This window comes from Pogoniulus pusillus, chromosome 17, assembly GCF_015220805.1.
Source record: "Pogoniulus pusillus isolate bPogPus1 chromosome 17, bPogPus1.pri, whole genome shotgun sequence".
Classification (NCBI taxonomy): Eukaryota; Metazoa; Chordata; class Aves; order Piciformes; family Lybiidae; genus Pogoniulus; species Pogoniulus pusillus.
In genome coordinates this window covers 23,020,696-23,047,814 of record NC_087280.1, presented here as the reverse complement: position 1 = coordinate 23,047,814, position 27,119 = coordinate 23,020,696, and the positions used below count along the sequence as shown (strand labels likewise).

The 27,119-nt window shown below is 51.1% G+C and overlaps 1 protein-coding gene across 1 annotated transcript in view; it reads right to left on the bottom strand.

The window, feature by feature from the left end:
- Positions 1 to 8,581: 8,581 nt before the first annotated feature.
- AGBL1 (AGBL carboxypeptidase 1) overlaps positions 8,582 to 27,119 on the bottom strand; it is a 387,722-nt gene continuing 369,184 nt past the window's right edge. The window contains exon 24 of the mRNA XM_064157083.1: positions 8,582 to 8,947. Within this exon, the coding sequence (XP_064013153.1) occupies positions 8,641 to 8,947 (307 nt within the window). The 3' untranslated portion in view covers positions 8,582 to 8,640. The remainder of the gene's footprint in view (positions 8,948 to 27,119) is intronic.

Below are 27,119 nucleotides of genomic sequence, written 5' to 3'. Positions count from 1 at the left end.
GCTGACCTTCTACCTTCCCAGAATCACAGAATTAACCAGGTTGGAAAAGACCTTCAAGATCATTGAGTCCAACCTATTATCTAAGCCTTTTAATTACCTAACCAACCCATGGCACTCAGTGCCCCAGCCAGCCTCCTTTTAAAGACACCCAGGTACTCCACCACCTCCCTGGGCAGCCCATTCCAATGCCAATCACTCTCTCTGACAACAACTTCCTAACAACATCCAGCCCAGACTTGCCCTGGCACAGCTTGAGGCTGTGTCCCCTTGTTCTGTTGCTGCTTGGCTGGCAGAAGAGCCCAACCCCACCTGGCTACAGCCTCCCTTCAGGTAGTTGTAGACAGCAATGAGCTCTGCCCTGAGCCTCCTCTGCTGCAGGCTGCACACCCCCAGCTCCCTCAGCCTCTCCTCACAGGGCTGTGCTCCAGGCCCCTGACCAACCTTGGTGCCCTTTTCTGGACACATTCAAGCACCTCAACATCTCTCTTGAATTAAGAGGCCCAGAACTGGACACACTACTCAAGGTGTGGCCTGAGCAGTGCTGAGTACAGGCATCCCCTCTCAGCCCCCCCCCCCGTTGTCCTCCATCACTGCTCTCCCTTGCACTTCCAAGAAGTGAACGAAAAGCAGCAGAAGAAAGAAAAGATGAGGGAAGCAGCCACAAACTGCTGCCTCGACAATACCATGGCAGGGATCTTGCAGAACCTCTCTGAGGCTGTGAGTTCCTGCCGAGGAAGCCTCAGGGCAGGAATGCTACAGGCTTAGCCATCCTGAAAAGCACTCTCAGTGGCCAGCGCCGAGCACACAATGCAGCGCTGAGGACGCAGACTTGGCTGCCGGCTGTGGCCTGGGGAATACAGTGGCAGATTTATTCTGCGGCAGAGAGGGCTGCTTCTGGCTAGCGCTGATACTGACACATTATCTGGGGACGGAAGAGGATGCACAAATAGGAACAATCCTCCCATTTCTCTGCCTGCCTCTCCTCCAACTGCCCCCTGCTCCTATTCCTGCCTGGCCCCTCCCTGCGCTGAGCCCTCTCCTTCCTCTCCTCTCATGCATTTCTTCTCTCTTTAACCTTCTCCCTCATCTTTTCCTGATGTGATTACAAGCAGAGGTTTTTTGTTCTCCAAGGCTTTGCATGTCATCTCCTGCTGGAGCCTCATGTGCAGCCCTCTGCCTGGAAAACCACACAACCCTGCTCCTCCTAGAACAGGTGTAAGCATTTCCAGCTGTGAGGACCAGGCTACGGGACAGGATAGGCTGAGCACAACCTGCAAGGACTTCTGAAGTCATCCAGCACAGACTGAAGAGGTACAGCCTAATGAACCTTCACCATACCTCACTGAAAAGGAATGTAGTGATGGCAGCTCCCACCACACTCACAAGGTGTTAGGGGTTGGATGATTCTATGGAGGGAGGTTGTAGCCAGGTGGGGTTGAGCTCTTCTCCCAGGCAACCAGCAACAGAACTGGCAACCAGTTCCAGAAAGGGACTGAAAAGCCTGGATGAGGCACTGAGTGCCATGGTCTGGTTGATTGGCTAGGGCTGGGTGCTAGGTTGGACTGAATGATCTTTGAGGTCTCTTCCAACCTGGTTGATTCTATGATTCTATGATCAGTGAGTCCAACCTACCTGCCAGAGCAGGACCATACAATCTATACCTGGTTGATTCTATGATCAGTGAGTCCAACCTACCTGCCAGAGCAGGACCATACAATCTATTTTAGGTCACAGAGGTGCACAGAGTGATTCCAGGTGCCCTCTCAGCTGGCACCAACTGAAAGCAGTGTGGACAGATCCCCTTATCTTCCCCTTCCTCCCCTTAGAACAGACACCTACCTTCACTCACACCACTGTGTCTGCTGTGAACCTTGTTTATCCCTCGCATCAGCTGGGAGCTGAAGATGAACAACTCGGTCAAAGGCACACAAAAGATCTGTGGCAGAGCAAGAAACACAACCTGAGTGTCCCAAATTAGCTGCCAAGCAGTCGCCCACTCATTCTTTGTGCCTCTAAGTGATGGACAGGGGCAGCAGATCCCGCCCAAGGACAGATACAAGAGGAGATAGTGCTACCACCTGCATCTCTGCTCTCTGGCAGGAGGAGAAAAGCAACAGAGGAGAGGGGCTGCTGGCTTTGCCTCTGCCTCATCTGCTTCCTGCTTGCTTCCAAACCACCCCAGTGCACAGTTGTTTATTATTATCCTTATTATCATCACTGCTATTTTCCAGAGTGCTGTAAAACCAAGGGATAGAGCCCTCTGACAGCCTCAGAACAAACAGCAGATAAAACTAATTAGATTTTGGTCTTCGTTGTTGACTTTGCTGGCTTGGTTCTTTTTGAGTTTTAATTATTATTATTCATTTCTATTGTTTCATTCTTTAGTTTTCAGCCCTGAGGCTCTCTCTCACTCTCTCACACACACACACTTGTATTTCACTAGGCACTGACAAGGCATCCTTTGGATCGCCTCTGATAGGAAAGGACTATTGTGGCCAGGCAGGCTTGAGAGCTGGCAAGAGGCTGAACAGAGGGTGCAGTGTGAGCGCTGCTGGGTGCTGCATCTTCTACCCATGTCATGTAATCCCTGGAGGGGGGAAGGAGAGCAGAGCTATTCACAGCCACTAAGAGAGTCAGGGAGACAAAAGGCATCAGTAAAAAAGTTAATGTGCCAGGCAAGAGCCCAAAATTGCTTTAGCAGTGGGGACTATCCCAAGCAATCCCAAGCAACAATATAGGCTGGGCAGTGACTGGCTTGAGAAAAGCCTTGAGGAGAGAGAATTGGGGGTGCTGGTGGACAAGAAGCTCAGTCTGAGCTGTCAGTGTGCTCAGGCAGCCCAGAGAGCAACCAGAGGCTGGGCTGTAGCAAGAGCAGTGTGGGCAGCAGGGTGAGGGAAGTGATCCTCCTCCTCTGCTCCACGCTGCTGAGACCCTACCTGGAGTACTGCATCCAGCTCTGGAGCCCTGGGACAAGAGGGCCATGGATGTGCTGGAAGGTGTCCAGAGAAGGGCCACGAGGACGAGCAGAGGGCTGGAGCTGCTCTGCTGTGAGGAGAGACTGAGGCAGTTGGGGCTGTGCAGCCTGGAGAGAAGGCTCCCAGGTGACTTTCTTGTGGCCTTCCAGTATGTGGAGTGACAGGACTGGGGTGAATGGAACATAGCTAAAAATGGCTAGATTCAGACTGGAGGTTAGGAAGAAGTTGTTCAGCATGAGGGTGGTGAGAGCCTGGAAGGGGTTGCCCAGGAAGGTTGTGGCTGCTCCCTCCCTGGAGGTGTTTAAGGCCAGGCTGGATGAGGCTGTGGCCAGGCTGATGTAGTGTGAAGTGTCCCTGCTCATGGCAGGGGATTGGAACTGGATGAACCTTGTGGTCCCTTCCATCCTTGACTGATTCTATGAGTCTTGAGTCTATGATTCTATGAGTCTATGATTCTATGAGTCTATGGTTCTATGAGTCTGTGATTCTATTAGTCTATAATTCTATGAGTCTATGATTCTATGAGTCTATGATTCTATGAGTCTGTGATTCTATTAGTCTATGGTTCTATGAGTCTGTGGTTCTATGAGTCTGTGATTCTATGGTTCTATGAGTCTATGGTTCTATGAGTCTATGGCTCTATGAGTCTGTGATTCTATTAGTCTATGATTCTATGAGTCTGTGATTCTATGAGTCTATGATTCTATGGTTCTATGGGTCTATGAGTCTGTGATTCTATCAGTCTGTGATTCTATGGTTCTATGAGTCTGTGAGTCTATGAGTCTGTGATTCTATGGTTCTATGAGTCTGTGATACTATGGTTCTATGAGTCTGTGATACTATGGTTCTATGAGTCTGTGATTTTATGGTTCTATGAGTCTGTGATTCTCAGTCGGTGATTCTATCAGTCTGTGATTCTATGGTTCTATGAGTCTGTGAGTCTATCAGTCTGTGATTCTATGGTTCTATGAGTCTGTGAGTCTATCAGTCTGTGATTCTATGGTTCTATGAGTCTGTGAGTCTATCAGTCTGTGATTCTATGAGTCTATCAGTCTGTGAGTCTATCAGTCTGTGATTCTATGGTTCTATGAGTCTGTGATTCTATGGTTCTATGAGTCTGTGATTCTATGGTTCTATCAGTCTGTGATTCTATGGTTCTATGAGTCTGTGATTCTATGGTTCTATCAGTCTGTGAGTCTATCAGTCTGTGATTCTATGGTTCTATCAGTCTGTGAGTCTATCAGTCTGTGAGTCTATGGTTCTATGAGTCGGTGCCTCCCTGCCCATGCAGTGGCTCTGGGACACAGTCCCTTTTGCCATCACGGAAATCTTTGGCCCATGTCTCAACCTGAGAGCTCTGCTGCCTCCAGAAGGATGACAGCGCTGGGGCCCGGGGTGACTTGCCTCTCCTTCTCCAGACTCCTTGGGGCAGGCGGTGGCAGCAAGGGAAGGCTGCAGCCTGACTCCTCAGCGCCCAGGCGGAACAAGGGCTCCATTCACTGGGGAAACTCCAAACCGGCGTCACCAGCGTGCAGGAATAAACAAGGCTGGAGTTAATCTCGAGTTGTTTTACACTCTGTTTAGGGCAGTCAATGCGCTTCCGTTCCTCTGTGCAGAGCCGAGCTCTGCCTAATTACCATGGCTCAGGGAGAATGCTAATGGCAGGCAGGGAGCAGGCACAGCCGAGGCCCTCTCCTGACCTCTACAGGTCTGCCGGCACAGGAGGTGCCAGAGGCAGCAAGCTTGGCCAGGCTTTGGAGGCGGCACGGCAGCGGCTCTGCAGGGGCAGGCGATGCGCACCGCCGCTCGGCTCCCGGCTCAGCTCCTGCGCCTGCATCCCGCTCGCTGCCTCTGCCAGCGCTCGACCTCCTGCAGCTCCCAGCGCCGGCGGCTGAGAGGCAGCGCTGCTGCTCCACCGCATTTGGTTCAGAGCATGAGAGGGAGCTACCTAGAGGCACAGAATGTCTGGAGGGAGCTCATCGTAGGGGCTGGAGGGGACCTCGAAAGCTCATCCAGTGCAACCCCCCTGCCAGAGCAGGGTCACCTAGAGCAGATCAGAGTCACAGAACGTCAGGAGCTGGAAGGGACCTCCAAAGCTCATCCAGTCCAAGCCCCCTGCCACAGCAGCATCACCCAGAGCAGATCACACACGAGCACATCCAGGCAGGTTTGGAAAATCTCCAGAGAGGGAGACTCCACAGCCCCCCTGGGCAGCCTGTGCCAGGGCTCTGTCACCCTCACAGGGAAAAAAATCCTCCTCATGCTTACATGGAACCTCCTATGGCTCAGCTTCCACCCAGTGCCCCATGTGCTGTCCCTGGGCATCACCCAGCAGAGCCTGGCTCCAGCCTCCTGCCACTCACCTGCACACATTCATGACCACTGCTGAGGTCACCTCTCAGCCTCCTTCTCTGCAAGCAGCACAGCCCCAGCTCCCTCAGGCATCTCCTAACAGAGCTGTTCCATTCCCTTCAGCAGCTTTGTGGCTCACAAGCCTTGGTGCCCTTCTCTGGACACATTCCAGTACCTCAACATCTTTCTTGAACTGAAAGGCCCAGAACTGGACACAGCACTCGTGGTGTGGCCTGAGCAGTGCTCAGTACAGCTCTGGCCCATTCCTGTGAGCCAGCCTTTTATGAAAACTCATGATTGTGTGCAACAAGCTGCATCCCAAAGCCAGAAGAATAGAAAAGAACAGAACAGAACAGAATCAACCATGTTGGAAGAGACCCCCCCAAGATCCCCTTACAAGCTACTCAAGACAGCTCTTCTAGAAACAAAGATTAGACAACAACTTCCTGAAGGACTGGGACCCAGTGTCCAGCAGCATGGATGGACTTCACAGAATCAGCCAGGTTGGAAGAGAGCTCCAAGCTCAGCCAGTCCAACCTAGCACCCAGCCCTGCCCAACCAACCAGACCATAGCACTAAGTGCCCCAGCCAGGCTTGGCTTCAACACTTCCAGCCACAGCCACTCCACCACCTCCCTGGGCAGACCATTCCAATGCCAATCACTCTCTCTGACAACAGATCCCTCCTAACATCCAGCCTAGACCTGCCCTGCCACAGCTTGAGGCTGTGTCCCCTTGTTCTGTTGCTGGTTGCCTGACAGAAGAGCCCAACCCCAGCTGGTTACAGCCTCCCTGCAGGTAGCTGCAGGCAGCAATGAGCTCTGCCCTGAGCCTCCTCCTTCCCAGCAGGACACCTGTCCAGAGACACACACCATACCTAATGAATTAGCATGGTCTAAGAAGCTCAGCTTCTAATGACCCAAGCTGCCTGGCTTTTGAGCCAGAGCTTTGGACACAGAGCTGCATCTCCAAAGAGCAAGCTGGAGAATAGAGCTTGGCAGTCTGGAGAAAGGTGTTCAGAAATGCATCAGAGGAAACCTCGTTCTGCATCAGGAATTCTCTCCACAAACAGCACAAAGCTGAGAAGATGACATGGTGCTTTTAGTCACACAGCAAGATTAATCATCATTAATTACCTCACTGGTAGTGGAGGCCTTACAGACACACTGTGCAGTCATACTTCTCCTTGAGGCTCACCAAGGAGTGACAGGGTTGGGAGTCTCTTTTCTCATCCAATTAATTCCATTTGGGTTCAAGGCAGTTCTCTATCTGCAGCAGCAGCAGCAGAATCTAAGACATGAGAAGTTCAGGCCACACAAGCTGTGAGATGTGGTGGTGTGAGCTCCATGCTTTTAGGGATGCCAGGCACACATTTGGGCTCTCAGCCTGGGTTGGATTCTCAGGAATCTCTGTTTGCAGCCAGTTTTAAGGAAAGACTTATAAGTGATTTCTTTTTATTGGGGGCTCAGAGGAGAAGCTCTCCTGACTCCCTCATGGGGCTCACTGGTACAACATTTCCTATAGAACCAGTCAGGGTTGGAAGGGACCACAAGGATCAGCCAGTTCCAACACCCCTGCCATGCCCTCCCCTAGAGCAGGCTGCACACAGCCTCAGCCAGCCTGGCCTTAAACACCTCCAGCCATGGAGCCTCAACCACCTCCCTGGGCAACCCATTCCAGCCTCTCACCACTCTCCTGCTCAACAACTTCCTCCTCACCTCCGCTTTGAATCTCCCCCCTTCAGCTTTGCTCCATTCCCCCCAGTCCTCTCACTCCCTGAGAACCTCAAAAGTCCCTCCCCAGCTTTTTGGTAGGCCCCCTTCAGATCCTGGAAGGCCACAAGAAGGTCACCTTGGAGCCTTCTCTTCTCCAAACTGAACAGCCCCAACTCTTTCAGCCTGTCCTGTACATAACCTACCAGTAATGTCTGCTGCTGTATTACTGCCTGGCACAACAGGGTCCTGTCCCCTGAGCTCAGTTTCTTTAGTGGTATCACAGTAAAACCAACAAAGAACAAGCAGTGACTGAGCTGATGCTTAGGCTAAATTCACTTTTGGGTATTGACATCCTCACTACTTTACTGACAGAACACTGGGAGAACCCTTGACTACTTCAATAGAACTTGGTTTTTTTTCTCCTTAAAATGACTCAAATCTCTTTAAACAGTAGCTCTAGTTCCCCAGGATGAACCATTTACATTGTACTCCCTTAGCTGTAAGGATATCTCACAAAGAAAATGTCCTTTCACAGCACCTGTGAAACAAATTCTGCACTTGGGCTCATCAGTTCAAGCCTGAAGTGACACAGCTGTGATTGTGCTGGACTGGATCATTCCACTGCAGCAAGGAGGAGAACTGAGCAGGTTTTCAGAGGACCACTCTCTATTGTCACTGGCACATTGGTGTTGCCACACTGATGCTGAGATTTGGCCAACTCAGAGGCATGCAGAGCCTGTTGAACACAGGCTACAAATTCTGCCCAGACAGGAAACAGGTAAGTGCTCTACACCTCGAGAGAAAGGAGTGCCAAAGGACAGCTCTGGCCAAAGGCATCATAGAATCAAACAGATTGGAAGAGAGCTCCAAGCTCAGCCAGCTCAACCTAGCACCCAGCCCTGGCCAAGCAACCAGACCATGGCACTAAGTGCCCCAGCCAGGCTTGGCTTTAGCACCTCTAGAGACAGCAACTCCACCACCTCCCTGGGCAGCCCATTCCAATGCCAATCACTCTCTCTGACAACAACTTCCTCCTAACAGCCAGCCTAGACCTGCCCTGGCACAGCTTGACACTGTGTCCCCTTGTTCTATTGCTGGTTGCCTGGGAGGAGAGCCCAACCCCACCTGGCTGCAGCCTCCCTTCAGGTAGTCGTAGGCAGCAATGAGCTCTGCCCTGAGCCTCCTCTTCTCCAGGCTGAACAACCCCATCAGCAACTGCCACTTCTTCAGGCAAAGGCTGCTTCCCAAAGTAAGAACCTAAACTAGGAAAAGGAGGATTATCTCTGGTTCCTCAGTCTCAGAATACCACTCCTCAGGCCAGTTTGCAGGAAGCCACATGCTGGAGACAGCAGTGAGCTGGGTTTATGTCCAGGAATGGAGCATCTTCTCACCAATACCACCTGGGCCAGCAGCCCCTTGCTCTGCCTCGTGCACAAAGCATAGGGAGCCATTCTCAACACCTGTATGAATACAAATCACACAAACAGCTGTCTGTTCAGAACCAGAGCAACACATCTGGGAAGGGTGCTGAAGCTGGCAAACAGGCAAACATGAGCAGCAACCCTTTTTTGTTTACTGCTCTGCAAGTCAAAGCCTCGTTCAGACAGGGCTGCTCTCAAAGCCGCTGTACATCCCAAGTGCTGGGGAATGCAGGGGCAGAGCTGCACTGCTGGATGCTGGTTGCCCAGAAATGTAGAGCCCCCTGAGAGCCTTGGAGCTGCATGTCTGTCCCATGGTTGCTCCCTCATCTTCTCTCTCTCCTTCTGCCCATGAAAGGCACTCCTGGATCTCTTGGTCTAGCTCTGAGAAGTCCTCTTCGCCGTCAGAGCAGCTGTCAGCATTGTAATCGATTTCTTCCACACAAGGAGGTTCATCATCAGTCTCCAGGCTGCTGCTGCTGCAGCGTCTGCAGAGAAATCACAAGAGAGACTGGATGTCATCAAAGGAGGCTGTCCTCTCTAGGGGTAGGAGAAGCAAGAGGGAAATGTGTTTCCTGGGTTCCACCCTGCCTTTGCTAATAAGGCACGAGATGGCTCTAGGCGAGATCCTGCCTGCCTTTGTGTCTGCTTTGCCAGCTGTAAGATGAAGAGTGATACTCCCCTGCCTCCCAGGAGAAACCTGGTCTGATGGTGAGCACTGGTACTGCTGCTGCCTATACAGAAACAGACTGCTTTGGATGCAGGCACCACCTCAAGGCACTTGCAAGGTTAGAGAGGTTGAAATAGAGTAGAGGAGGAGGTATCCAGTTTCCAGAAGGCTGCTGGTTTAATCATCATCCACCTCACTCTAATTCCACATTTAATGTAAGACCTAATTAATCCAGGTGGTTGAAGTGCTTTGGCATCTTTTCCTCTTGTCCTGTGCACTGCTAATGTGAGGCAGCACTACCAAAAAGTGGAGGCTCTCAAGTCTTGAAGCAGGCTGTGGCCAAGGAGAGGAGAAATACAAGGAGTGGTTGCTTTGGGAAGGAACAAGAGGCTTGGCAAAGGTGACTTCTCAGGGAGAGGCCAAATTCAGAGGCAAGGCTGAGCAGAAGCTCACAATGGATGTCCCAGTGACACTCTCTGGAACTCGAGGAGCTGGGTTATGCCACCTCATTACTGGCAGGAATGGTTTTAGGCTCTCTTGAGGTGCCCATTTCAATGCCCATTGTGTTAGGCCAGCCTAATGCAGTGTTTACAGCAGCACTGCAATCACCAGGCTGGCTGGCTCTGGGGGACAGGGTCTTTCTCCTACCCAGCTGCCTGGGTCTCCTTTGCCCCCAGCCCAGCAGGGCAGCTGGGTAAGGTTCTGAGTCCAGAAAGAAGCTACCCACGCCAGGGCCTGGATGAGCCAGGGGACAAACACTGGGTTTTACCTCCAGGTCAGTGTTTTCAATCAGGCTCAAATGTATTGCTTTGGGGAAACTGGGAAAGGAGCAATCATCTTTCACCTCTGGGCCAAAGCTTCTAATCTGTCCCAAGCTGGGAGGAAGGAATGGCTTGGCAGATGGAGCACACACAGCTTTAATGTGTGGTCTGCTCATTTACATGTCAGTAACCGGAATAATCCTCCATCTCTCAGCTGTTTCACAGCACTGCCAGCAGCTGAGGTTTCAGCACATACCAAAGGTGTAAAGTATTGCTTTTGGATGTATTGATCCCTTTTCTCTCCTGCACTCCAAAAGAAGGGAGTAAGATTTTCCTAGCTTGAAGGGTGCAGATCTTAACTGGCTCCAGGCTGCTGCGGGCAGAAACAAGCGGTGTCGACCCACTTCTCCTCTGGCTGATCTCTGGCTTAGTTTCCTTCAAAGCTCGAGTATAAAGGATTCTCTGGAAGCTTAATAGAGCTGTACAGCATCAAATAAATAAAAGAATAATTATGCACTTTTACAGTTTCTGGCTCTGCTTCAGTCTGCTCCAAAATCTGGGTCAAGAAGAACTCGTGCTGGAAGTGAGTCTGTGGCAAGAACCAAACCAAGCCAAGCAGGACGATGCTCCCGGCGCACACAACCAGCAGCAGTGGTCTCTGCTGAGCCTGACCAGGGGGTTTGGTTTCTGGTTTTCATTGTGCACATGAATTGCCAGGATCTGAAGTCCCTGTGATAGTGTTCAAAGCTGACTAAACTCAGGGGAAGCAGATTTTTCTCTTACAAGCCCTGCCCTTGAGGCTTTGCAATCATAGAATCATAGAACCAAGCAGGTTGGAAGAGAGCTCCAAGCTCAGCCAGTCCAACCTAGCACCCAGCCCTGGCCAAGCAACCAGACCATGGCACTAAGTGCCTCATCCAGGCTTTTCTTCCACACCTCCAGGGACAGTGCCTCCACCACCTCCCTGGGCAGCCCATTCCAGTGCCAATCACTCTCTCTGCCAACAACTTCCTCCTAACATCCAGCCTATGCCTACCCCGGCACAGCTTGAGGCTGTGTCCTCTTGTTCTGTTGCTGCTTGTCTGGGAGAAGAGACCAACCCCACCTGGCTACAATGTCCCTTCAGGTAGTTGTAGACAGCAATGAGCTCTGCCCCTGAGCCTCCTCTGCTGCAGGCTGCACACCCCCAGCTCCCTCAGCCTCTCCTCATAAGGTTTGTGCTCCAGGCCCCTCCCCAGCTTTGTTGCCCTTCTCTGGACACCTTCCAGCACCTGAGAAGGTGCTGGAATCAAAAGGAACCAAAGCATTCCTCCTTTCAATACTGCACTTGTGTGTTTGGGAGCAACTGCCAGCATCATAGAATCATGGAATCAGTCAGGGTTGGAAGGAACCACACAAGGATCAGCCAATTCCAGCCCCCCTGCCATGGGCAGGGACACCTCACACTACATCAGGCTGTCCACAGCCTCATCCAGAGGGTGATTTGCCATTGGAATGGGCTACCCAGGAACGTGGTGGAGGTGTTCAAGAAAGGCCTAGATGAGGCACTTAGTGCCATGGTCTGGTTGACTGCATAGGGCTGGGGGATAGGTTGGGCTGGATGATCTTAGAGGTCTCTTCCAACCTGCTTGATTCTACAATCCTATGGTTCTATTCTACCTCCAGGGATGAGGCTTCCAACACCTCCCTGGGCAACCCCTGCCAGGCTCTCACCACCCTCATGCTGAACTTCTTCCTAACATCCAGTTTGAATCTCCCCATTTCCAGCTTTGTTCCATTCCTCCCAGTCCTATCACTCCCTGACAGCCTAAAAAGTCCCTCCCCAGCTTTCTTGTAGGCCCCCTGAAGATACTGAAAGGTGATCACTGGCACAGGGCAGAGCTGCCACCTATTTTACAGACGGAATGATTTCAGTTTGCAGCCAAGAGAGCAAAGGGCAAACCTTTGCATTAACAGCACAACAACTGAAAAGATGAAGTCTCTGTCATTGCTTAAAGATGGGAAACTCAGTGACAGACTTTCTGAATATATATATATTTATATATATTTGGTAGCACAAATGATATTAGGACTGGATTTCTGCCCCCAAAAAAACCCAACCCGGGGGAAAATAACTCCCAGAACAAAACCACTTTACTAAGGAAGGGAGTCTAGTAGAGAAAACAACCCACAGAGAATGGAAAACATAACTTGCACTGAACACTGAAGGGATGCTCTTTAGGAAGAAGGATTTGTGCATTTCTAATGGGCTTCAAAAGCTCTCCTTTGTTGCCTCAAAATATCCAGACCAGGAGAACTCAATTCCAGAGCAGATAGAGTGCAGGGAGAGGTTCCCCACAAGTGAAGATGTGCCTAGACCACTTTTAGAGGTCAGGAAAGAAGCCTTTCTTCCTAGCTGGCTCTGCCCTTTGCTCCTTTGCTGTCACAGTCAACAAGCAAGTCAATTAGCAGTGACCTTAGCTGTAGCTTCTCTAATTTGTACTGATAGCCACTGGATCAATGCCACCACCACAAATCACATAATGAGCTACCAAACAGCAAAGAGATGGAACCAGCATCCTTTAGCTGCTGACACGGGCAGCAATCACACTCAGCCACTTCAAGTCTGAAAGGCTCTTTAGCACAGAATCACAGCATGGCTCAGCTTGGAACTGAGCTCAGAGCTCATCTCCTCCAAGCTCCCCACCATGCCCAGGGACACCTCTCAACTAGACTTGGCTGCTCAAGGACTCAAACAACCTGGACTTCAACACTCCAGGCAGGAGGCAGCCACAGCCTCCCTGGGCAGCCTGTGCCAGAGTCTCACCACCCTCCTACTGAAGAGCAACTTCCTCAGCTCCAGCCTAACCCTGCTCTCCCTCAGCTTCAAACCATTCCCCCTTGGCCTGACTCCAGACACCCTCAGCAAATGTCCCTCTGCAGCCTTGCTGCAGGATCCCTTCAGGCACTGGCAGCAGCTCTTAGGTGCCCCTGGAGCCTTCTACTCTGCAGGCTGCACCCCCCCAGCTCCCTCAGCCTGTGCTCACAGCAGAGCTGCTGCAGCCCTTGGAGCATCTTTGTGGCTCTTGTCTGGCCTCATCACAAAGACATCTACCACAGACTTGGATGCAATAGCAGAGCCAGAGGAAAGTGCTGTGCTGAGAATGGTTGGAAATGGCTAATTTGATACTGAGGACAGAAAGCTGAGAGTAGCTCTGTGGTGGCCTGGGACTAGAAGCTGCCACTCAGAACCATGAATTAGCAAAGTGCTGTAGCCTCTGACCATCAGCATCCCAGCTCACTGTCCCTGCAGGTGTTGCAGCCAAGCCTGGCTGGGGCACTTAGTGCCATGGTCTGGTTGGTTGGGCAGGGCTGGGTGCTAGGCTGGGCTGGCTGAGCTTGGAGCTCTCTTCCAACCTGCTTGATTCTCTGATTCTCAGACACCTAAGCTTGGTGGTGATTTCTGTACATAATTCTCCTTCCCTTGAGCTCAGTCTCCCAGGGCATGGAGAAAAACTGAAACAATTTCTTGCTATTTTTCACCCACATTCTGTGTGTGTGGCAGGTCACTCATCCTCTCCACATTCTACTGCCTGGCTCAGAACAGAATGTGGTCAGGGTTTTTTTTTAGCTGCTGGAAAGAACAGACACTGACAACTGTCCCTCTTAGGGGATCTGTGACCATTGTTCTGGGCTGCTGCTTGACCTTCACTTGACAAGCCTCAGAGCTGCAGTGCAGCAGAGAAGGAAATAGAGCATTTACCCTTTTTTGTTGCTGCTGTTGTTGTTTTCTATTGCTCTGGCAAAATTTGCTACAGGCTTGCCAGAGTGAAGCTGGAAGTGAGTGGTTAAATGCTTCTCACATGAAAAATGAAGGGAGAAAGTTAAGTCTAGGAACCACTGCTGGTCACAGACGTGCTGATGACTCCCTGGTGAAGAATGTGTCAGCAACCAGTAAACATGTCTTCATCTTCTCTCTGCAGCAAGAAATGACAGCCCTGTGAGGAGGGAGAGGCTGAGGGAGCTGGGGGTGTGCAGCCTGCAGCAGAGGAGGCTCAGGGCAGAGCTCATTGCTGTCTGCAGCTGCCTGCAGGGAGGCTGTAGCCAGGTGGGGTTGGTTACCACCTGCACAGAAGGGGAAATCTCTCCTCCTTTTGCAGCAAAGTTTGACCAACAGTTGCAGACTGGATTTCATAGAATCAGAGAATCAGCCAGGTTGGAAGAGAGCTCCAAGCTCAGCCAGTCCAACCTAGCACCCAGCCCTGCCCAACCAACCAGACCATGGCACTAAGTGCCCCAGCCAGGCTTGGCTTCAACACCTCCAACCTCAGTCACTCCACCACCTCCCTGGGCAGCCCATTCCAATGCCAATCACTCTCTCTGACAACAACTTCCTAACAACATCCAGCCTAGACCTGCCCTGGTACAACTTGAGACTGTGTCCCCTTCTTCTGGTGCTGGCTGCCTGGCAGCAGAGCCCAACCCCACCTGGCTACAGCCTCCCTGCAGGCAGCTGCAGACAGCAATGAGCTCTGCCCTGAGCCTCCTCTTCTGCAGGCTAAACAAGTGTGGGAAGTGCTGGGAAGTGAAGTGTCCTGCAGCTTTCAAAGATCTGCTGCCTTCTCTTCAGTGACCTGGGACTGCATTGCCTTTTCCTTGTTTGATTCCCTGACATTAAAATTCCACCCACTCCAGAGGGGCTGTGTGGTCTGGAGCAGTTCTGCTTTTGAGGAATCCATATGTTTTATTAAAAAGTATTGTACAGGAACTCTGCTTCCTCATCATGAAGCTAAAAAATACTCTTAAGTAGCCACATTTGCACTTATCCCAGGGTGCAGCTCTGCCTTTAATAGCTTCATAAAACAGTATTTTTAGGACATAAATGGAACAAGAATGATGCTTTCAGATACTCAGACCTGTAAGAACTACATTACAGTGACAAGGTGCCAGTGCAGAAGAGCTTTAGGCTTCCCTCTGTGTTGTGATTTGCCTGGTCCAAGGTGAGCTGCATGCCCTGCAATGGCTTTGCAACTCCATCACTGCACTTCACTGCACTGCCTGGAGAAGAGGAGGCTCAGGGATGACCTCGTTGCTGTCTACAACTACCTGAAGGGAGGCTGTAGCCAGGTGGGGTTGGTCTCTTCTCCCAGGCACCCAGCAGCAGAAGAAGGGGACAGAGCCTCAAGCTGTGCCAGGGGAGGTCTAAGCTGGATGTTGTTAGGAAGTTGTTGGCAGAGAGAGTGATTGGCACTGGAATGGGCTGCCCAGGGAGGTGGTGGAGTCACCATCCCTGGAGGTGTTTAAGAGAAAAGACTGGCTGGGGCACTTAGTGCCATGGTCTGGTTGGTTGGGCAGGGCTGGGTGCTAGGTTGGGCTGGCTGGCCCAACAAGCCTCAAGCTGTGCCTCCTTGCTTAGATGACCTTTGGGGATCCCTTCCAACCCAACCCATTCTCTGTTTCTATGACCTCCTGAGAAGACATATGCTGAGCCCATGGCTATGCCAACTGCCCTGGCTTTCATCCCACAATGGCCCACCCTTTCCTCCACAAAAGGAAGAGGATTAAACACTGCTCTGAAGACTTCTGTTTGCTGTGCCTGAGAGATTCTTGGTCTCGGTTTTGAGTGTAGGTTGTTGGTTGTTGGCTTTGTTTGGTTTTCTTACAACCATTCCTGCTGCAAACAGCCAAGACAAAGGTGTAATTCATTGCTTGACTCATGCTAATTAGATTTGCAGGAGCTCCCAGGGTACTTGTAGGCTCTAATATTCATAATTGATTTGGCCAGATTAAAAATGGATGTCTGGTGCACCAGTTAGATAAGTAAAGAGCAAGAGAGGCTTTATCATTAGGAGAGGATGGAAGACAACCTGCAGATGAAGGGAGAGCAGGAAGAGCAAGGAGCAGGCTGACTCCTGGCCAATACTGTCCCCTAATGTTCATTCAGGCTTGCAACAGTTCAGCCTTGGACAGCATTTTGCTGGTATTTGGGAGAAGCTCTCTTCAAGAATCCTCTCAGGAATGACTGCTTCTACTCTTGCTAGTGGTGAGAAGATGCTTGGTGGCTGTGTGAGAGCAGAGGAGGCACTGAGCACACACCTCCCATTGCACGTGGCTGGGAAATGGGAACGCCTTGAACGGCCCTGTGCTGGGCTGCAGCAAGAGCAGTGTGGGCACAGGGCAAGGGAGGGCATTCTGCCCCTTGGCTCTGCTCTCCTCACACCCCACCTGCAGTCCTGGGTGCAGTTCTGGAGCCCCAACACAAGGACATGGAAGTGTTGGAGCCAGTGCAGAGGAGGCCACCAAGATGCTGAGAGGGCTGCAGCAGCTCTGCTGTGAGCACAGGCTGAGAGAGTTGGGGCTGTGCAGCCTGGAGAAGAGAAGGCTTGGAGGAGACCTTGGAGTGGCTTTGCAGGATCTGAAGGGATCTAAAGGGATAAGGAAGGTTTGGGAGAGACTATAGACAAGGTCTTGTAATGACAGGACAAGGAAGAATGGGTTTGAAGTGGCAGAGGAGAGATTGAAACTGGATGTTAGCAAAAGGCTCTTTCAAGTGAGGGTGGCAAGAGCCTGGAAGGGATTGCCCAGGGAGATGGTGGAAGCCTCATCCCTGGAGGTGTTTAAGGCCAGCCTGATCTAGTGTGAGGTGTCCCTGGGCATGGCAGGGGAGTTGGAACTGGCTGATCCTTGTGGTCCCTTCCAACCCTGACTGATTCTGTGCTTCTATGATCCCAGGAGTACCTATGAGACTTCTCATTGCTCTGCATTGCTACCTTGGGCTAGATGTTGTAGCTTTGCTGAACACAAATCCATGGCCAGCTCCAGTGAAGCAACTAAGAGTCAATCCTTTAAAGCCTGTCCCTTTGTGATCTTGTTGCATTCACTACAAATCAAAGATCAACACAAGGAATAAAAGGAGGGGGACAGAAAATAGATGAGATAAACCCCATCCACCAGGCAGTGCCATCAAGTGCCTTTGGGGTTAGTGTGAGAAACAAAGGAAGTGCCTCCCACCCAGACATCAGCATTCTAAAGCCAAAGCTCTCCTGTATGGGAAGCCATTCACTGAGACTCATCAGGACACTGAATAATGTAAGAGCTGCTGAAAAAAAATGTGATTTTGACAGCCTTTGGGAGCTTTTCTCCCAGCTTCTCCAGTAATTTCTTCTCAGAATGGTGATCATGCTATTGATGATGCTTAGCAGCCCAAGCACAGTAGCACAGGGTGGTTATTGGAATCCCTCTAATTGCTTTTGGGTGTTTCCAGTAATTGAGACATTGGCACTGCAAGGGGAGGGGGAAAAAGAAATGTGGAAAGATTTTTGCTTAGATGCTGTAAGTTTGTACTGCTGAGGATAAATAATGGAGAGGAGTGCAGGTTCTGCTGGGTTCTTGTTTCCCTTGGTGGTCTCTCATGTAATTGCATTGACTTCATCCAAGGTTTGTAATTGGGTCTATATATTTAATTTCCAGAGTCCAAATTTCACATGCACATAGCCCTTAGTTCTCTCTGAGGCTCTTAAAGGATTTGGGATTTTGAAAGCAATGTGTTTTAAGATGGCCAAGAAATGTCTGCTCTGTGTCTCAGTTGCACAGATGTGCAGCAGAGCCACAGCTGCAGAGGGTGGCCATGTCCCCTTTGCTTTCCCCAGCTTCTAGCATCTTCCTCTTCCATTTGTGGGGCACAAAGCAGAGAAACTCCATGGGCAAGGTGGATGGGAGGTTGGCAGAGGCAGCTTTGCTTACAGCTACATCCCTGAAGAGGTTAGGTTGGACTGGATGATCTTGGAGGTCTCTTCCAACTGCAGCAGAGCCACAGCTGCAAAGGGTGACCATGTCCCCTTTGCTTTCCCCAGCTGCTAGCACCTTCCTCTTCCATTTGAGGCAGCTTTGCTGACAGCTACATCTTTGAAGAGGTTTGGTTGGACTGGATGATCTTGGAGGTCTCTTCCAACCTGGTTGATTCTATGATTCTATAAGCTGGTTCAGATAACTCACAGAATGGCTCAGGTTGCAAAGGACCTCAGAGATGCTCTGCTCCAGCCTGCCCACCATGCCCAGGGACACCTCTCAACGAGACTCAGCTGCTCAAGGACTTATCCAACCTGGCCTTGAACACCCCCAGGCAAGAGGCAGACACAGCCTCCCTGGGCAGCCTGTGCCAGAGTCTCATCATTCTCATGCTGAAGAACTTCTTCCTCAGCTCCACTCTCACCCTGCTCTGCCTCAGCTCCAAACCATTACCCCTTGGCCTGTCTCTAGACCCTCAGCACAAGTCCCTCTGCAGCCTTCCTGCAGGATCCCTTCAGGCACTGGCAGGCAGCTCTGAGGTCCCCTTGGAACCTTCTCCTCTGCAAGCTGCACACCCCCAGCTCCCTCAGCCTGTGCTCACAGCAGAGCTGCTGCAGCCCTTGGAGCATCTCTGTGGCTCTTGTCTGGCCTCACTCCAGCAGCTCCGTGTCCTTCTGATGCTGGGGACAGCAGTGTTGGAGGTGGAGCCTCACACGAGCAGATATCTATGCATGCAAACATTTGTTTGCACAGCAGATCACAGGCAGACATCTACCTACCTGCCTGAACTAATAACATGCTTAAATTCCAACCACCCTTGGAGGAGAAGGAAACCTTTTGGTTGCTGGCTTTTTCTTTGTGAGAAGCTATTTTTAGCTGACAAGCAGGCTGATGTTCCTGAGAACCCACCTGTGATAGATGTGTGTATGGAAATACATCTAAACAAGCACCCAAAGCAGATCACCATCCCTCAGTTAGCTTTCCTCACAGGTAGATAAATAATAGATGCACATATTGGTGTATCAGCATGCACTCGGATACCCACACAGCACACAATTACATGGTTTGCTCTGTATTCAGAGCACAGCTTCCATTACAAGGCACAGAAGGTCTCAGGAGACACTCCTACAGCTAGCTGAAAGATAACAGTAGATGATCACTGAACCTTGATGTTGTTGCATTCAAGTGGAACCAACCTCAGGGTAAGAGCTGGCTACTGACCTGGGCAGTCCTTTGACTCTAGTCTTCAGGTGAGAGTTGGCAAAGCAGCAGGCCACTGGAAGGGAGACTTAGACCATCTGATATGGACTTGAGATATACTAGGATCATAGAATCAGTCAGGGTTGGAAGGGACCACAAGGATCAGCCAGTTCCAACTCCCCTGCCATGCCCAGGGACACCTCACACTACATCAGGCTGTCTACAGCCTCATCCTGCCTTGTATTCTTGAGGGCACAGACAGACACAAAGTCTCTCTCTCTTTCCTAACTATGGTATCAACCAAACACCCTTGTTCTCTGCAGGAAGGGATGAGAGCACCAGTGGTACACATTAGCCTCAGAACTCCTCACAGAACCACAGAATCATAGAGTGGTTTAGGTTGGAAGGGACTTCAAAGCTCAGCCATAGGCTCACACTAAACCAGGTCAATCAAGGCATCATCCAACCTGGTCCTAAACACCTCCAGGGAGGTTGTGGAGCACAGAATCACCCTAGGGCAAAGCACCATCTATCTATGTCTGAAATGAGAATGTCTCTGTTCAGACCTTAGGCCAACAACAACCAAGGGACCCATCAGGGCTGTGGAGAAATGCAACAGGAAGAGAGCAGCAGGGGCATGCTTGGAATGTTAGATAGTGCCCAAACAGACAAGGACACCTGGGCCAACAGTGCTGCTTTTAATAGCATAGAATGGTTTAAGTTGGAAGGGACCTCAAAGCTCAGGTTCCAACCTCCTGCTATAGGCAGGGACACCACCCACTAGAACAGGTCACTCAGGGCCTCATCCAACCTGGTCCTGAACTCCTCCAGGGAGGTTGTGGAGCACAGAAGCACAGAATGGGATCTTTGATCCCATTCTGTGCTTCTGTGCTCCACAACCTCCCTGGGCAACCTGTGCCAGTGTCTCACCACCCTCACTGCAAACAACTTCTTGCTCACATCCAGTTTCAGTCTCCCCTCTGCCACTTCAAACCCATTCCTCCTCACCCTGTCATTACCAGACCTTGTCAATAGTCCCTCCCCAGCCCTCCTGTAGCCCCCTTCAGACACTGAAAGCAGGCTCAAACAAATCTATCTTGCCTTTGAAGCAAATTGACCCTGGCTTTAATAGCAGAAACATCTGATGGGCGATGTGTGATCTCAGGCGACTGGCAACAGACTTGGGTTGAAGGTTCAGACATGGGTTAAAGCTTCAGACTCTGCCCTCACCCTAAATCTTTTCTCTGAGGCATAATGAGACTCAGATGAAACAAATCTGACTGCTTCTGTTTGATAGGTTTCAAAACATTCTGATCAGTTCTGTTTCTAACAGCATATGGAACCGAATCCAAACCCTCACTGAACCTCATTCATTACGCAGCTGATTTTGCATAGGCTCTGGACTCCATTAAGGACATGGGGAAAATGTCAGCTCCAGCAGAGCAGTGGCAACTCTTGCTAATTCCTTGATGCTGCCAAAGCCCTGCCAGATGTTTCATGAAGAACAGCAAATATTTCATTATGCTCTCCCTGCCTCCTAAAATGTGTCTGTCAGGCAGAGCGAGGATGGATTCTAGTAGCTTAGCACAGATGAAGAACAGTTGGCATGGAGGGCTAAGGCAACCATGAAGCACCACCTTCATGCTGCTCCAGAGCTCAAGCAGAGGCTAAAAGGATTCTTTGTGCCAGAAGGAGCTACCAGCCAGGAACATATAACCAAGGGTAATGAAGCACAGCCCTGTGAGGAGAGGCTGAGGGAGCTGGGAGTGTGCAGCCTGCAGAAGAGGAGGCTCAGGGTAGAGCTCATTGCTGTCTGCAGCTGCCTGCAGGGAGGCTGTAGCCAGGTGGGGTTGGGCTCTGCTGCCAGGCAGCCAGCAACAGAACAAGGGGACACAGCCTCAAGCTGTGCCAGTGCAGGTCTAGGCTGGATGTTAGGAGGAAGTTCCTGGCAGAGAGAGTGATTGGCATTGGAATGGGCTGCCCAGGGAGGTGGTGGAGTGGCTGTGGCTGGAGGTGTTGAAGCCAAGCCTGGCTGGGGCACTTAGTGCCATGGTCTGGTTGGGTGGGCAGGGCTGGGTGCTAGGTTGGACTGCATGAGCTTGGAGCTCTCTTCCAACCTGGCTGATTCGATGATCTCAGCTAGTGACAGACAGGTTGAGGGAAGAGGTTCTCTTGCCAAGCTACACCTTCTCCTGTATTGCTCATTTAGGGTTGGGATGGATGGTTTGGAGTGCCTGTACTGAGAAAACAACTAAAGCCAGGGCTGGCTGCTAGGCTGGACTGGGTGAGCTTGGAGGTCTCTTCCAGCCTGCTTAATTCTATGATTCTAAGTCAAGAGAGGAGATCCTGACCCTTTATTCTGTGCTGCCAAGACCTCATCTCCAAACCTGCCTCCCTTGTTGCTGTCCCCAGCAGAAGGACACAGAGCTGCTGGAGTGAGGCCAGAGGAGGCCACAAAGATGATCCAAGGGCTGGAGCAGCTCTGCTGTGAGGACAGGCTGATGGAGCTGGGGGTGTGCAGCCTAGAGAAGAGAAGACTCAAGGGGGAACCTTAGAGCTGCTGCCAGTGCCTGAAGGGATCCTGCAGGAAGGCTGCAGAGGAACTTTCGCTGAGGGTATCTAGAGACAGGCCAAGAGGGAATGGTTTGGAGCTGAGGCAGAGCAGGGTTGGGCTGGAGCTGAGGAAGAAGTCCTTCATTATGAGGGTACTAATGAGATGGCATCACCTTGCCCAAAAGCCCCAGCCATGCTCCAGCACACAGCAGTGCTGCCATCGCTGCTTGCTGTACAACAGGTCCCCTAATACCTTTCCTGTGTTCCTCTTGTAGGCTTTTAATGGCATTTCACCTGTGGAACAGTGGGGATGCTCTTTGCAGATGAATCCATTTGGTGCTTGTAGCATCTCCCAGTTCCCAGGAGGGACCACTTTTTTTCTTTACATGGCTGTTAACTATTCCCTGATTATTTTAGGAGGAAGAAAACCAAAATATGAAAACAAATCAATTTTCCAATGCCTGTCAAAATGTTCCCTCTGTTTTCCTTCAAAGTTGCAATTACATTTCCTTGCCTTTGCTGCCAGTGAGTATCTGTGTATGTTATTTACCTGTGCAAAGATAACTCCCCACTAAAGTCCTTAGAAGAGCACCAACACATGACAGGAGTGAGGGTGCTGCAAGTGAAAGCTGAAGCAACAGACACTGATAAAAAAGAGGACTCATTTAATCAAAATATGACTTGGATTGGGATGGATGGGGCAAATTACAGCACAGCTTGCAGAGCAGGCAGGCAATCACTGCGTGGAGAACACCCTAAGCACGTCATGTCACTCACTGATTTACAGCCCCAGGTGATGCTAAGGTAGGGAGAGGAAGTGACTGGAAAGATGGATCACAGGAGCATGGAACGTTAAGGATGGGAAGTGACCTTGCATAACAGAGTACTCTGGGAAGAGATCTCCAAAATCATTTAGTCCAACCCTCAACTCAATCCAACACTGAACTCCGTCTCTAAGCACCAGCTGCACAGGCTGCTTGAACACCCCCCAGGGATGGTGACTCCAGCACTGCCCTGGGCAGCCCATTCCAATGTTTGAGAGCCCTTTCAGTGAGGAAACATTTCCTAACGTGCAGCCTGAACCTCCCCTGCTGCAGCTTGGAGCCATTCCCTCTGACACCAAGGAGCAGAGGCTGCCCCCTTCTCGCTCCAACCTCCCTTTGGGGAGCTGTAGAGAGCAATGAGGGCTCCTCTCAGCCTCCTCCTTGCCAGACTGAACAACCCCAGCTCCCTCAGCCCCTCCTCACAGGCCAGCTGCTCCTGGCCCTGGGGATTGAGAGATTTGGGTTCAACACTCAATGGGATCCTGGGCATTGCTTTTTATTCCTTGCCCAATCTCCCCAACAGCACAGCCACTGAAGGCTCCATCACTCCAGCTGCTTGGCAAGCTTGTGGGATGGTTTCACCTGCCTGAAGGAGGGCACAAAGCTACTGAATTGCCTCTTCTATGGAAGTGCCTTTCTCTCTACCACAAGCCATAAGAAAATAGGTGCTTAATAACCTTGGTGGGGCTGGGCTAAAAGCTCTGAGCAAACCAAGGCTTCAGAGAAGAAAATCAGGAGTTTCCAGACCCACCTGGCTACAACCTCCCTGCAGGCAGCTGCAGACAGCAATGAGCTCTGCCCTGAGCCTCCTCTGCTGCAGGCTGCACACCCCCAGCTCCCTCAGCCTCTCCTTACAGGGCTCTGCTCCAGGCCCCTCCCCAGCCTTGCTGCCCTTCTCTCAACACCTTCCAGCACCTCAACATCTCTCTGCAATGGAGGAGCCCAGAACTGGACACAGCACTCACGGGGTGGCCTGAGCAGTGCTGAGCACAGGGGCAGAAGAACCTCCCTTGTGCTGCTGCCCACACTGCTCCTGAGCCAGCCCAGGATGCCATTGGCTCTGCTGCCCACCTGGGCACTGCTGCCTCATCTTCAGCTACTCTCTCCCAGCATCCCCAGCTCCCTCTCTGCCTGGCTGCTCTCAGCCACTCTGTCCCCAGCCTGTAGTGCTGCTTGGGGTTGGTGTGGCCAAAGTGTAGGAGCCTGCACTTGGCCTCGCAGGGCTGAAATCCTTGCAGTACTGAAAACAACCTAAGCCATCAAAGCCAAGGGGAGATTATTCATGTGGGAAATCAACTGCTGCAAGCTGGCAGAATTTCTGTACCCAGCCTGGCCTCTAATTTGAAGCTGTCCAGCTAGCCAGCCTAGCAGAAGAAGCCAGCCAGCCAGCCTGAGGAAACAAAGAGTGAGGAGTCTTGCATGCTGGTTCCACTGGACCTGAAAACCTCATTAGTCAGGAAATCTTGTATTTCCTGGCATCTCCCTTTGTATCCATGTTTTCCCAGCTCCTCATTTTGTCTCCTTGCTTCAGGAAGCTGCTTATTGCACCAAAATAAAGTGACATCTGCTCTCCTCATGCTGGATTCTGTCTTCCAGGAACTGAAACACTAGGAAAAGACCAGACAGTGAGATGTTCTGGCTCATGAATTGTCCCCTAAGGCACTGGGAAAAAAAAGCCCACAGAAGTTCTTTGTGCCAGTACAAACAGCACAGATCCAAGTGCTGGGATATGGAAACACACTCTGGAGAGGGGGTGCATTGAGGGAGGTTGTACTCATGAATGCATGCAGGGTTCCTGACTGCTGTGTGCTCTGATAGAAACTCTTTTCTTGTTCCTCCTTTTCAATCAGCATTAGAGAATCAGAGAATTAGCAGTGTTGGAAGGGGCCTCAAAGATCATGGAACAGAATAATAGAATGGTTTAGGTTGGAAGGGACCTCAAAACTCAGCCAGTGCCAACCCCCTGCTATAGGCAGGGACATCTCTCACTAGAGCAGGTCACTCAAGGCCTCATCCAACCTGGTCCTGAACACCTCCAGGGAGGTTGTGGAGCACAGAAGCACAGAATGGGATCTTTGATCACCTCCCTGTGAAACCTGTGCCAGTGTCTCACCACCCTCACTGCAAACAACTTCATCCTAACATCCAGTTTCAATCTCCCCTCTGCCACTTCAAACCCATTCCTCCTCCTCCTGTCAAGACAAGACCTTGTCAATAGTCCCTTCCCAGTCCTCCTGTAGCCCCCTTCAGATCCTGGAAGGCCACTCCAAGGTCTCCTGGAAGCCTTCTCTTCTCCAGGCTGCACAGCCCCAACTCTTGTAGGGGATGATCTCATAGAATGATCTAGTTCCAACCCCCCTGCAATGGTCAGAGATACCTTCTGCTAGATCAGGTTGCCCAGAGCTACATCCAGCCTGCCCTTAAAAACATCCAGGGATGAGGTTTGCAGTGTCTCACCACCCTTAAGGTGAACAACTTCTTCCATAGCTTTTCTCCATAGATCTTCCTTCCTGCACCACCTTACTGAGGTAGCTGTGCAATAACATTTCTGGTGTCAGTAGCACACAACCCCTTCAAAAAGCACCCCATTGTATGTTGCTGCAGAGCTCAGGCTCTGGGAATGGTGGAGATAAGAAGATGGTTTGCCATTGGAATGGGCTGCCCAGGGAGGTGGTGGAGTCACCATCCCTGGAGGTGTTGAAGCAAAGCCTGAATGAGGCATTTAGTGCCATAGTCATGTTGATAGGCCAGGGCTGGGTGCTAGGTTGGGCTGGCTGAGCTTGGAGCTCTCTTCCAACCTGGTTGATTCTATGATTCTATGGTAGAGCAGGAGCAGCCAAGTCTGACTGCCCCTGACTTTACCCTGAGTTTGCCAGGCTGACACTGGACTTTCCCCTTTTCTGCACGGCCAAGCTGCAGATAAACTGTGTCAGGTTTAATGGTGCATGATACAGGCAATTCAGCATCAAGCAGGAAACAAAAAAAGCCTCTCTGAGGCAGGATGGGTTATCAGATCAGCTCAACAAGCAGCCCTGGCCAGAAATGCTGCCGAGGTGACTGCAGAAAGCTGTGATTTAGATGTTAGCTTAAGCCTAAAACTTTGAAAACTCTCCTACCTCTCATAAGCAGAGCAGCAAAGCCCAGGAGGATCAGCCCAGCTATCAGTCCAGATGACAATGTAAAACACTCAGTGCATGTGAAGTGCTGCACACACGAAAGGTGCAAGAAGGATGGCAACATTATGTGGTTCCATCCTGCGAGGAGTCAAAGCTCTTATTACACAGCAGTTTTCTCAGGGCTATTAACCTCCACTGCTTCCCCACCAACCAGCTCACCCTTCTGGGCTGCCCAACAACAGGAATCACTTTGAAATAACAATGAATTTGCTTTATAGAATCATAGGATCAGCCAGGTTGGAAGAGAGCTCCAAGCTCAGCCAGTCCAACCTAGCACCCAGCCCTATCCAGTCAACCAGACCATGGCACTAAGTGCCCCAGCCAGGCTTGGCTTCAACACCTCCAGCCACAGCCACTCCACCACCTCCCTGTGCAGCCCATTCCAATGCCAATCACTCTCTCTGACAACAACTTCCTAACAACATCCAGCCTAGACCTCCCCTGGCACAGCTTGAGCCTGGGTCCCCTTCTTCTGTTGCTGGCTGCCTGGCAGCAGAGCCCAACCCCACCTGGCCACAGCCTCCCTGCAGGCAGCTGCAGACAGCAATGAGCTCTGCCCTGAGCCTCCTCTGCTGCAGGCTGCACCCCCCCAGCTCCCTCAGCCTCTCCTCACAGGGCTGTGCTCCAGGCCCCTCCCCAGCCTTGCTGCCCTTCTCTGGACACTTGTGCTGCTCTAGAAATTTCCAGTGAAGAAGCAATCTGTTGGGAGACAATGAAGAAAGCAAATTCCCTGAGCTGTCTGTTGCCTTGCTGCTTTCCAGGTCTGCCCCTTCAGAAGCCTGGCATCCTCTTCTCCCACACTCCTCCCTACAGCCAGGAAATGCCTCACGTAGCCAGGTGGGGTTGGGCTCTTCTCCCAGGCAACCAGCACCAGAAGAAGGGGACACAGTCTCAAGCTGTGCCAGGGCAGGTCTAGGCTGGATGTTGTTAGGAAGTTGTTGTCAGAGAGAGTGATTGGCATTGGGATGGGCTGCCCAGGGAGGTGGTGGAGTGGCTGTGGCTGGAGGTGTTGAAGCCAAGCCTGGCTGGGGCACTTGGTGCCATGGTCTGGTTGCTTGGCCAGGGCTGGGTGCTAGGTTGGACTGGCTGAGCTTGGAGCTCTCTTCCAACCTGGTTGATTCTGTGATTCTTACAGAGGGTCTCCTTTGAGCTAGATTAACCTAACCCTCCTTAAACTCAGACCTCTCAATTTCCCCTGTTGGGGGCTGGATTTAGATATCTTAGCTGCCCTGGAATATATCCACTGATAACAAGCAATTATTATTACAAGATATATCCTTAGAGATGGAAACTGGCTGCTAGAAGAAAAACTGCAATGAAGGGGAGAAGGGAAAACCAAAACCTCACTATTCTCACTTTACCTGACAGGGTTTTAATCACTTCCCCAGCATGTCATACCCAAAAGCTGTTGGATAGCATCCTGAGCAGGATTCAAATGACACCTACCACGTGAAGCACTTGATTCTCTCAACGATGATATTAAGCATCATTACTGGGAATGGATGAGAGAGTTCAATGCTAATTTAAAGTGCAATTTGGTGTCTGAAGCCATTAAATATATATATAATCTCCTCTTCTCTCTGTGAACTGGGGTTTGGCCCTGAAGGCAGCATCCATAGCAAGCTAAAAGACAGTTGGTGGAGTTCTGTGAGGCTTTAGGAGGGTGCATCCCATCAGGTGATTTATGAAACACATAGCCAATATCATGC